Genomic DNA, 11,493 nt, shown 5'->3' with positions numbered 1-11,493 from the left:
CGTCACGCATGATGCTAAGGCGGGTGCACCCTAAATCGTTTATGCGCGTGCGGAAGGGAACTAACCTCCCCGCATGGCGGGAACATTGAGAGCTAGTTTGTCTGAAGCTCCAAGATGGAATTGACTTCAACATAACTGATCACTATGTTGAAATACCAAGACCACTTGGAGGATTTACAAATGAAACTCAATGTCCCTGACTGCGAGAAGGTTACGTACCTACCCGCAGCAAAGAAACATTCTACACGCAGAATCCTACACGCATAAGGCTGTACGCGCAAGGTTACACACAAAACACAGTATTTTTCAGAATAAAGGGGATTATTCCCGCCCAAAAGAAAACAGTAACGTGTTTCAGAAAATTTCTACTTTTTACTGTGCACTGGCAAAAGCACACTGTGGCATGAACAGTCAACTATCAGCCACCCTACTCTCACCAACCACAGACCTGCATGTCCTGCGAAAATCAGAATCTTTTACCCACTCCTCCACTTTTGAATAAATAATAATACTTTCCATACTTTATCATCATCACACCTAGATATGAAAAGATTACAATCCCCTAAATCGAGGGATTGTGTTCCATTGAGTTTGCCTATAAATATGTAACCTAAAATTATTACTCAACACACTTCAAACTTCTCTCTTAAAACTACAAATCTGCTCTGAATCATCTCCCAAGCATCTATTTGATTTTCAATTCCGTTCCTGTTACTAGGTAAGCCGAAATTATAACCTTGAGATCTACTTTCCAACCCTTATATCTTGATCTTAATATAGATTTCTTGTTATTTAATCGTATTCTAGACCTTCGATTCCGAGGCCAACACCAAGAAAACCCGAATCTCGATTAATCCCTTAACAAGAACCTCAGGTGAGTCTCACAGCCCCCATTTTCACTATTTTCACTATTTTAAACTGTTTTCGGGGCGAGAGACACGTACCTAAATAATGTTTTATCATGGTATACTTACAAGCTATGCAAGCGATTATGTGTTTAAATTATATTTCATGATGAGCAATGCGAACGGTTATCTAAGGTTTTCGATGTATGTGCGCTAGAACTCGAGTAAGTGATCACTTTACCATTGGAACTCTAAGGGTAGGGACTGCTGGTTTGATCCACCCACTCGTAGGGGTCGCACCTCTTTGCATGGACGAGTGCCTAGTATGGTCATGGGGCAGTACTATGGGTTTGAGCCCGCTCGTAGGGGTCGCGCCTCTTTGCATGGACGAGCGCCTTGTTTTCCGGCACAACGTCCGCGCGTAACCCGCGGGACGGAATTATTGATTAGCTCGTAGTGGCAGCGCCACTTTGCATGGACGAGCACATTTTCCTGAAACGTTCGCGCGTAACCCGCGGGACGGTATTACTTATTTTAGCTCGTAGTGGCAGCGCCACTTTGCATAGACGAGCACAGTTCCCAGAAATGTTCGCGCATAACCCGCGGAACGATTTTATCAGAATATGTTGATATAACTATGTTTTACCAAGCTTGTGCTTTAATGATGCTACCAGAATTATGTTTCAGAATGATTATGATGCAATACGATTTATCAAGTTGCAAAAACTTGTGAACTCACTCAGTTTATACTGATTCAAATGTTTTTACGTGTCTTTCAGGAGATAATTAGGTAGCGCATGGAGTCACACTTAGAGCACCTCACGCTGAACATCTAAACTAGCTTTTTGGAAGATTTTAGTTCTATCCCTTCGATGCGCGTGGTTGTTCCCGCCGCGCATGGGGATATGGCGTGGAAATCTTCAACAGTTTTTATACTTGGATGTTTTTATGTAATTTTTAAACAATGTAATGTATTGTATTAAACATTTCATGCGCAATGAAAATCTTTGAATGTTTGCAATGGCCCGTGCTTAATTATCAATCCCCACTCGCGCGCGCCCGGCTGTTTCCGCCGCTCAGGGCCGGGTGTGACACTAGCCTATTCGAACAGCTGCGGACACCAAATCGGTGCACTTACAAGTACCTGCTCTACAATCGGAATGGTTAATAATGCACGTAAGTATGATGATATTGAGCTATGCGGCTCTTTTTTGTGGATCATTATTATCAGTAGCACTTCTAGTCATTACATTTAGAAATCTTTTTTATAGTTCTAAAAGTAATAATTATTAAAATTAAATGCATCATTTTCATTTGGTGAAATCCAATACAATAATGAAAGAAACAATATTTTGAAAAAAACTTCTTTTTTTTCTGATAAGAATTATTACAAGGCCCATTTTCTTAAACAATTGGATTATTGGAGTTATCGTGTGATTCGCTTAGGATTTGTCTTTTTAACCATATGTATTCTTTCAGGAGCAGTATGGGCTAATGAAGCATGGGGATCATATTGGAGTTGGGATCCAATGGAAACTTGGACCTTTATTACTTGGATCGTATTCGCAATTTATTTGCATACTCGAACAAATAAACATTTGCAAGGAGCAAATTCCGCAGTTTTGGCAACTCTAGGCTTTCTTATAATTTGGATATGCTATTTTGGGGTCAATCTATTAGGAATAGGGTTACATAGTTATGGTTCATTTACGTTAACCTCTAGGTAAATTAAAGAAAAGTTATTACGAATACAAACAGAATGCAATACGGTGTATATAAAAAAATCTTGTCTCAACCGGCGAGAACCATGTGAATCAAGTAGTATAGTGATTCACGCGGTTCTCACGAAGACCAAGTATATTGGGTCAAAATTGAAATTCATATTTTATTTTTACTTTATTTAAAATTTAAGAGAATAAAAATACTTCTTTTTTTTCATTAGCCAATCAACTCGTAAAAAGGAGTTTTTTTATTTTTTTATTTAATAAAACTATCTATCAAAATAACTAGATAGAATACCTTCGACCTTGTCAACTGATAGTAAAAGAACAAAATCGGGGTACATACCAATGCCTATTACAGGTAGAAAAATGGAGATGGAAACAAATAACTCACGCGATCCGAATCAAAAACATAAGAGTTTGGAGTAGTAAATAACTTGTATTCATAGAACATTTGACGTGACATAGATAATAAATAAATAAATAGGAGTTAATATCATTCCAATTGCCATTACAAAAGTGATGGCAATTTTGGGCATTAAAAGATATTTTTTGCTGGTAATTATTCTTAAAAAGACTATCACTTCTGCAACAAAACCATTCATACCCTGTAATGCAAGGGAAGCCATGGAAAAGCTACTGAACATCGTAAATATTTTTGGCATGGGGATAGCTACTCCACCCATTTCGTCGAGATAAGCAAGACGTATTATATCATAACTCGTTCCTCAAAATCTTTTACAAAAGTGTTTCAGTTTTTGGGAAAATTCCCAAAATAGCCCCTTTTAGAGAGAGAAGTCCCAAAATAGCCCTTTTTTCCTCAAAATCTTTTATAATTTGGACTGTCAAGATGTATTGGGAATAGATAAAATAAAGACTAGATTTTGAAAGAAAGTCAGATAAAAGACGAGATTTGGGGAAATAATGCCGTGCTAAGTCCAAATTATTTGCAATCTTGGAACAAAAATCCATATTTTTTCAAATATTTTTTATTCAAAAAACCGTCTTGAGAGACTGTTTTTTTATGTTTCCTACATTTCCCGTCCATATTTTCAAATTATTAGAAAAATATATTTTTTACAATACACTCTTAACTACCACCACCACCTTGAACCACCACCATCACCGACACCATCGTCAGCCCCACCCCATCACCACCACCGTCACTACCACCATAGCCGCCGGCCACCGCCGGTATACCCATCTCCGGTAACATGTGGCAATTAAAGTTCTGCTTTAAGCCTTGCTGTAAAACCGCATATATCCAAATATATTTTAATATGCCAATTTTTTTTTTCAACTCTGTCTTAGTGAGGTTACAACTCAAACCTTTTTTGGGACCAAAGCAGCACAAGATAGCAATGGTGGTGGCTACCAGAACAGTGCCGCAAATGGGACAACAAGTTCAAGTGTTTCGGGCTCGGTTTCTGGGCTGAATTGACACGTATGAACGACGGGTTTTCTGGTGACCATAAGGAATGGACATGGTGCGATCAAGGGATGTGGACGCTGCCATATCAATGATTTTTCGTATGATCAAAGCGTCCGAGTACATGCTATTTACACTATATTTTGTATTGATAGGCTTAACTGCTGCTATATATCTGTAATCGTACAAACACTCTCGCCGCAACTGCTGCTATATATCTGTAATCGTACAAACATTCTTGCCGCAACGTGGCGGGTAAAATATCTAGTCAGGTTCTAAGGGTGAGTTGATGGCCATTTTAGAGTGTAATATTTACAAAATAGAGAAAACTCTCTTCTTATGAGTATGACAATTAGGGGTGTGCACAATTTGGTTCGGTTTAGTTAATAGTAGGCGTGAGCAACTTAAACGTTAAACCGAACCATAACCGACATAACCCAACCGATTTTAACCGATAACCAACATAACCGGTGGGTCGGTTTAATAAATTTTTAAAAGCTGCCAAATACAGGTCGGTTTATGTTAAAAATAATTCCAAAACCGCTATAACCGAACCGACCCATTTATTTAACCAACAATATGTTTAATATGTTTTGGATTAACCCACCAAACATGTTGTTGGATTATATCATTTTGATGTTTTTGGTTCAACGTTTGTTATCAAATTAAGTTGAATTTCATTATTTGATTATATAATGTTATTCTTTTTTGAATATTTGGTATTAAAATTATGAATTATATACCTTGTTAGATTATGTCATGTCATTTTTTGTAATAATTGGTACCAAACATTTAGGCTTAATTACATTGTTTTGGTTACGTTAACCGATCCATAACCGACTCACTATAACCTATAAACCGATTAACCAAAACCGCCATAACGGGTCGGTCATGGTTATGATTAGCCATTAACCAACTCCATCAGTTCAATTAAGTTATTGATGACCCCTAATCACAAGATATCTTGCATTCTTACCTCAGACATTGGAATTTATTTCTTCTTTTACGACATAAAAAACCCAAACTATATGCAAACAAAAATATTTGGAAATATTAGGTATTAGAATATATGATGGTGATGGTAGTCAAATCAAAATGTCTCTCATGATATAGCAAATTACCCACACCATGAAAAGCTTTCGGTTCACAACTTCATTTTGACTTAATTCTTCCCTACCTTAAAATAATAACACACATAACTCACCTCAGAGTCACACTTTTTAATTATAAGAAAATAAAGTAAAATAAAAGATAACTATAATAATAAACTCAATATAAGAATCTAAAAAAATGAGTAGAAATGGTCACACCAAGCTTCAAACATTACACAAAAAAAGAAACTAACAATAAGATGGACTAATAATCAGGCATTAAGTGACTAATTTTGCCTTCTTGTTCAGCAGCCATCTTCTGATCCGTCACTCTCAACCAAACACACACCACTGTAAAACTCAACATCAAACTCAACAACCCACTCCCCAACCCGATTCCCACAATCGCCACAACCGATAACTCGTTACTCTTCATCGGCCCCAAAGGGTACCCATAAAGATTCTTATTACCCGAAAACGAGCTCACATTGAACCTCGGCAGGCTCCCCGTCCGGTTTCCCAGGCTCGCAGGAACCGGACCAGACAACTTATTATTCGAAACATCAAAAACCGATAACCGGACCAATGTCCCTAGCTGAGGAGGTATTGTTCCCGTGAGTGCATTATCATGCAAGTCAATTACGTTGAGGTACGCACACATGGAGAGTGACGGCGGGATGACGTCAGACAGGTGATTATTTGAAAGTTTAAGGACGGCTAGGTTGACGAGGTATTGAAGTTCGGTCGGGATTCGGCCGGTTAAGGAGTTGTTTGACAAGTCTAAGGATTGAAGATTTGTGCAGTTTGAGATGTAGGGTGAGATGGAGCCTTGAAGGGACAAGTTAGGGAGTGAGAGTTTGTAGATGCGACCGTTGTTACATGTCGCGCCAATGAGGTTTGATAAGAAACCCGAACAAGGGTTTGCGAAATTCGGTTCGGTCCAGTTCATTAAGTTGTGATGCGGGTCTCGGATGGATTGGTATAATTTGGATAAACAAGATTGGTCGTTGGGATCTTGGGATGATGGTGGGAAGAAAGTGAATATTAGTATTGACATTAGTGTTAATGTTGAGAACTCCATGAAAGATTTGCAAAAGCAAGTTTGATTGATTGGGAGAGAGGATTTGGGTTGAAAAAAAGTGGAATTGGTATGAATTAGATTAAGGAGTGCGCATGTGAAATGGATAATGAGTAATTGTTTGCATAAAGTTTTGATTTGAATGGAAGAGGAGGGTAAAATGGTCATATGTGGACCATCAACTACCATGCTATATTAGTATTATAAACAATATTCCATTAATGTGTGAAGTACTTCATAATTGATATGGGCCAATATTTTTAAATTAAGACAAGACGTGTCATATTATCAAGTATGACAATGTATATAATTTATCAAGCATGCATCTTTTTTTTTTTCATACATACCTCTAGTAACTTTCCTTACTGTCTCAGTCATTTTGTTTAGCATAATGAGTCCTCACATCCATAGGAGGATTGAACTTCATTCGAAATCCAAGACAATGGCTGATTTGGCAACCTATTGGTAACCTCATGCTGGGAGTGCCCTTTCTTGCTTGTTAGCCGTTGAGCTACTAGGTGAGACATTCAGTCCTCTTGTCAAACTACCTACTATACACACCTTTTTGCATGATGTCGTCTGTTAAGACTGGTTAATAAATGTTTTTAAAGTTAACAATACATTCTAGAATGGTGACTTAACTGAGGGATTCAGACGAAACAACCACCTCGTTACGTCACTCATGTGTGCTGGATTCGAAGTCACCGCGATCTTAAACAAGCCTCATATGTTTAGATCTTGTTCTAGTAACATGTTAAGATAACCAAAAACATGGTCAGCTGGTTGGAAAGGTTGAAGGGTAACTGGCTACCAATTAAACGTATTAAATATCATGTCCATTAGATATAGAACATGTCTCTTAGCCTACAATAAAGCTCCTTTTAATATAGATCAAGGATGGTTTGGACCACACTATGTACTTGTAGGTGTTGCCGTGTTGTGGTCCTAGTCCTTGAAGGCAAACCATGACTCCATGAGACTAGTAGTCAACCTAGAAAGTAATTTATTAATTTCACCACATGATTAGCATATCAGTTTTCAAGATAGCAAAATATTTAAAGTATGATAATATATTTTAAACTTTTAAATCATTATCTTTTTATCTTTTAGCTTACTAAAGTAAAATGCTATTTTAATTTTGAAGTTGCTAAATGGTTAAAGTTATATACAAAAAAAAAAACAAACAAAAAGGAATGTTGCAGAAGGGATTCGAAGCCAAGTCATCAAACCCCTTCAACATTTAACAAACACCACCAAACCATTCACTTGATTTTAACCAGGGGTAAAAAAAATGATCGTTGACCTGTTTTCGATTAGTTTGGTTTTCAGTTAATTCAGTTTGTCTAATTTTGGTTAGACTTCGTCGGTTTTCGATTCAAATTCATTGATTTTAATTAATGATTTGGTTATTGCTCATCCCTATATAATACGACTACTCTACTAAAAATGTGTCAACACGATGCCGCTGGAAACATTGTTAATCATGTAATTAATTAAATAAAAACTTTATTATTATCATACTACTCGAAATTAAAAGGATTCAAATGCTCGGTGTAATTTTTTTAAACTTTAGTGCAATATATCAAATACTTTTAAAGCCTTAACTTTAGTAAATTAGTCCCATATAAAAAGCCTAAGATGCGGGGATATGGTCGACAATGTAGGCACCAGTCAAGCGTGCGTGCTTCTATAATTGCATTTGCATGGTGTGAGGATAACGACATTTCACAATTCTTTTACAAAAACCTTTTCCATACTTATTTCAAAGACTTACTTTTTGTTGAACAATTTAAATTATATATTTTGTTATTTTTTTCGAATGTGTTAAAAAGAATATGAAATGCTACACCTTTTTTTTAAAACATATTTAGTGTCGTGTTATCTTTCTAGTATTAAGGGTTTCCCTTAGTACCGAAATCAACAAATCAAATCAATCAACTGGAACTACCCACCTCATTTTTATTTATTAGAGAAATACCCAAATCGAAATGGATGTTTGGAGAACTACCCAATTTACAAAATGGAAGTCACGCATCGAACACTCACACTCGAGTAGTGGTATATGGAGTTTGTCAACCAAACACATTGAAAATATAATTGAAATCCAATTCCATTGAATTCTGCAAACCAAACACACGAGGAGAAGGGATTTAAATTCCAATTCTATTAAATTTCTTTATATTCCGTCAATCAATTAAATGCGCCCTAAATACATTTCTAATACCGAGGATAAAGGAAAATACAAATAAATTGTTTACAGGTCCAACTTGAGTAAACGAGTTGTATTTTTTTGTAATCACGCCGGGTATCATCTTAAATCATACATAGTTGCATAAACAAAATTTTAATAACTAATATACTTTAATACACGTCCCAAATGTTTCAGGTGTGATTGTAAATTGTAATACGTTATGTTGGGGAATTGTTTGTCATACGAAGGATCATCACAAGTTACTAATGAGTTTTATTGGGATAAAAATAACAAATAAAATAACATACATTATTGGTTTTGTTTGGATTAAAGAAAATCTTGAGTCCACTAGCCATCTTTCTGAATGAATGACGTTGATGGTTTAACTTTTTTTTTCTTTTTCCTTTTTCTTTTCTTTTTTTGACGGCAAAAGAAAATTATATTAAAAAACACAGCGAGAAAGTTGAGCATAGGAAAGCATACAGGGAAAAAAGAAAAACATAGAAACAACCCCAAATAAAACATCAGTAAGCAGAAAGTGAGGGAAACTAAAACCAAAATAAGCCTCCAGTTCCAAAATACCAAAGATCAGGACTATTGGTCATGCTTCAAAGAAAGAGAGTGGGGAGTTTACCCAAACCAACCAGTCCATATCTTTATGTTTGGATCTGAGTTTAATCCAACCAAACAAACACCTTTTAATTTCTTCGACAATGTACTCGGTTGAATAGGAGCGAAAACTGAAGACTCTCGCGTTATTGTGCTTCCAAATAAACCACAACGAGGAATAGATAATCGTTTTCATTACCCGCCTCACCATGTTACGATGCGGGTCCTCCGCAACGTCTAGGAGATGTTCAAAAGAAGTTAGGCCCGTCAGGTCTGAACCGCACCAAAGCGAAACAGCCCTCCAAACTGCTTTTGCCCAAAAGCAGTCTAAAAATGTGTGTTCCTTTGCTTCAATCTCAGAACTACATACCCGAGTACCCGACAATCACTAGATGACAAGGACTTCCCTCTAGCAATGAGATTAGGCACAACCGGAATCCTATTTTGCAACATTCTCCAAACAAAACAATTAAGTTTAATAGGAATCCATCTTTCCCGATCGCAAATGAGAGTATCGTCTCCATAAATAGTAGCGTCCATAACCAATCTCATTGCTTGAATCGAGAACTTGCCCGAGGCATCACCATTCCAAGACCATCCATCTTCATTATCTCCATCGGAGGAGAATAGCTCTACCATTTAATCTTTGAGATGAGTAGAATCCGAATACTCCTCAGAAGATAAGTTCCGTTTAGACCAAACGAAACCCACTTTCACCGCCCCGTTTCCATCTAAGGAGACTCTATCGATAACCAAACAATTTTTATTGACCTCTAGCCTATAAAGGTCTGAGAAGAGGCTTTTGATAGAGACTGATTCAAGATAATCAATCTCCCGATAGACCCGTAAAGTGGGTTAGGCTCCAAGAACAAGATAGAAAAAGAAAAACTAACGTTGAAGAAATGTTCTTATTATTTTTCTTATTCTTTTTCTCAAAAAAAGATAACAATATATAGGAAAACCAAAAACATAATAATATGAAAACATAAACAATAAGGAAGCATAAATTGAGTATATTAAGGAAACTAAATAATAGATAAACTTAAATAATATATTAAACTTTAATTAATATTAATGTTCGTATCATTTTCTCCACCCCCTACAAAACGTTCTTGTCCTCAAGAATGGAATGCGCTTTCCATGGTGGTCGCCACTCAAGTAAGACTACCACATATGGGACGGTCTCATCTGGTTGCCACGGCGGCCGTCATTCTCTTTTCCGGTTGTGCACTTGACTGATGTGTTGTTGTTCACAGTAGTAGAGCTATGAGACGTAGCACCAATTGGACGATTTCCACATAACAAAATCACATCTTGTAATTAGATCTCAGGTTGACTAAAAGGTTGCCAAGGGTTGATAGCAATTCCATACCCTTTGGAATGCACAATATGTGGATCCACAAGTATCTCTGCACCCTTAACACTAGCAGGTGATGTATATAAAACTGAGGTGTGTACATTTGGCTCAAAATCATCCCCATCTAACTTTAACCTTGAAATGTTGTTAAGAGTTGGTTCAGGTTTTGGAACTAATGTTGCAGGTTTTGGTGTTGGAGACAGGATAACGAGTTTGGAGGTTGGTTGTGGGACGATTATTGTCGAAGAGGTGTCGGAAATTTCAGCAAGGGCGGCGGTAAGGTTAGCGGTGATTTGGTTCATGGTGGTAGTGTGAGAGTCAAAGTTGAACTTGGCTATGGCGGCTTGTTAAGCAGCGATTGATTTTTGCTGGTTGATCAATAGCCGATCGATTTTTTCAACCATGGCCATGATCAGGTCTTCGTGTGATGAAGGAGGCATGAGTTTGATGAATGAAAGCACCAAATTGATATCGAGGATGACGTAAAACTTCTACAAAAATACATTAATATTCAATAAACATTCATCTTGGTTTGGTTAGATTTCCTGCAATTATATCTCTAACTGCACTCATGTAACATCTTGGATTTTTCAAACCCGTATTCGTGTACTTTTAACCCGACTCGGAGTATTTAGATCTTTATTATTAATCAAAAACCAAATATTTTATAAGTAGTTAAGTTTCTAATGCTCAATTTATACCATTTATACTTTCCATGTTCATTCCTTGTTTTAATCATAAAATGATCAATTTTTAACCAATTTTCAAACTACAAGGGCTAAACTTGCCAAAAATAAAAAACCTTTCCCTTCCCAATCCCGAAGAGTCGCGTGGCCAAGCGCCACCAGACATCTACACATATTCATTTGCTAATTATTGCATTCCTAGTTCGTTTTTGGCCCGAAATCGCTTATTTTAGGACATAAATGAGTGAAATAAGCTCCAAGAAAACTAATACAATTAAAATACATGTCCATATACATTACCCCTTGATGAAACACGAAATTTACTACATATAATATTGATTTCGTCATTAAATGCTTATTCGGTTTCCTAAACGAGTAAATTAACTAAATATAGTTCGTTTTAGTGTTTCCTATATAAACAACCCTTGTTTCTCATGCCACAAACTCCCCTAAACCCTAAATAAACATTCCCCAGACGTCATATGC

At 36.7% G+C, this 11,493-nt stretch overlaps 1 protein-coding gene across 1 annotated transcript; it reads right to left on the bottom strand.

The window, feature by feature from the left end:
* Positions 1-5,306: 5,306 nt before the first annotated feature.
* On the bottom strand, positions 5,307-6,167 carry LOC143561441 (receptor-like protein 44). Its single transcript, XM_077049529.1, has one exon. It carries the CDS (start codon positions 6,165-6,167, stop codon positions 5,352-5,354), a length of 816 nt encoding a protein of 271 aa, XP_076905644.1. The 3' UTR covers positions 5,307-5,351.
* Positions 6,168-11,493: the final 5,326 nt, after the last annotated feature.

The sequence above is a fragment of the Bidens hawaiensis genome, unplaced genomic scaffold (genome assembly GCF_021521415.1).
Source record: "Bidens hawaiensis isolate Kalapana, Puna unplaced genomic scaffold, B.hawaiensis_p1.1 tig00020676_1, whole genome shotgun sequence".
NCBI classification, from domain to species: domain Eukaryota; kingdom Viridiplantae; phylum Streptophyta; class Magnoliopsida; order Asterales; family Asteraceae; genus Bidens; species Bidens hawaiensis.
Note: the sequence above shows the minus strand (reverse complement) of the source record. Positions and strands in the feature narration are given on the sequence as shown.

What these genes read in the sequence shown, in the direction of transcription:
- LOC143561441 (XM_077049529.1), bottom strand. Translation starts at nt 6,167, where the DNA reads ATGGAGTTCTCAACATTAACACTAATGTCAATACTAATATTCACTTTC.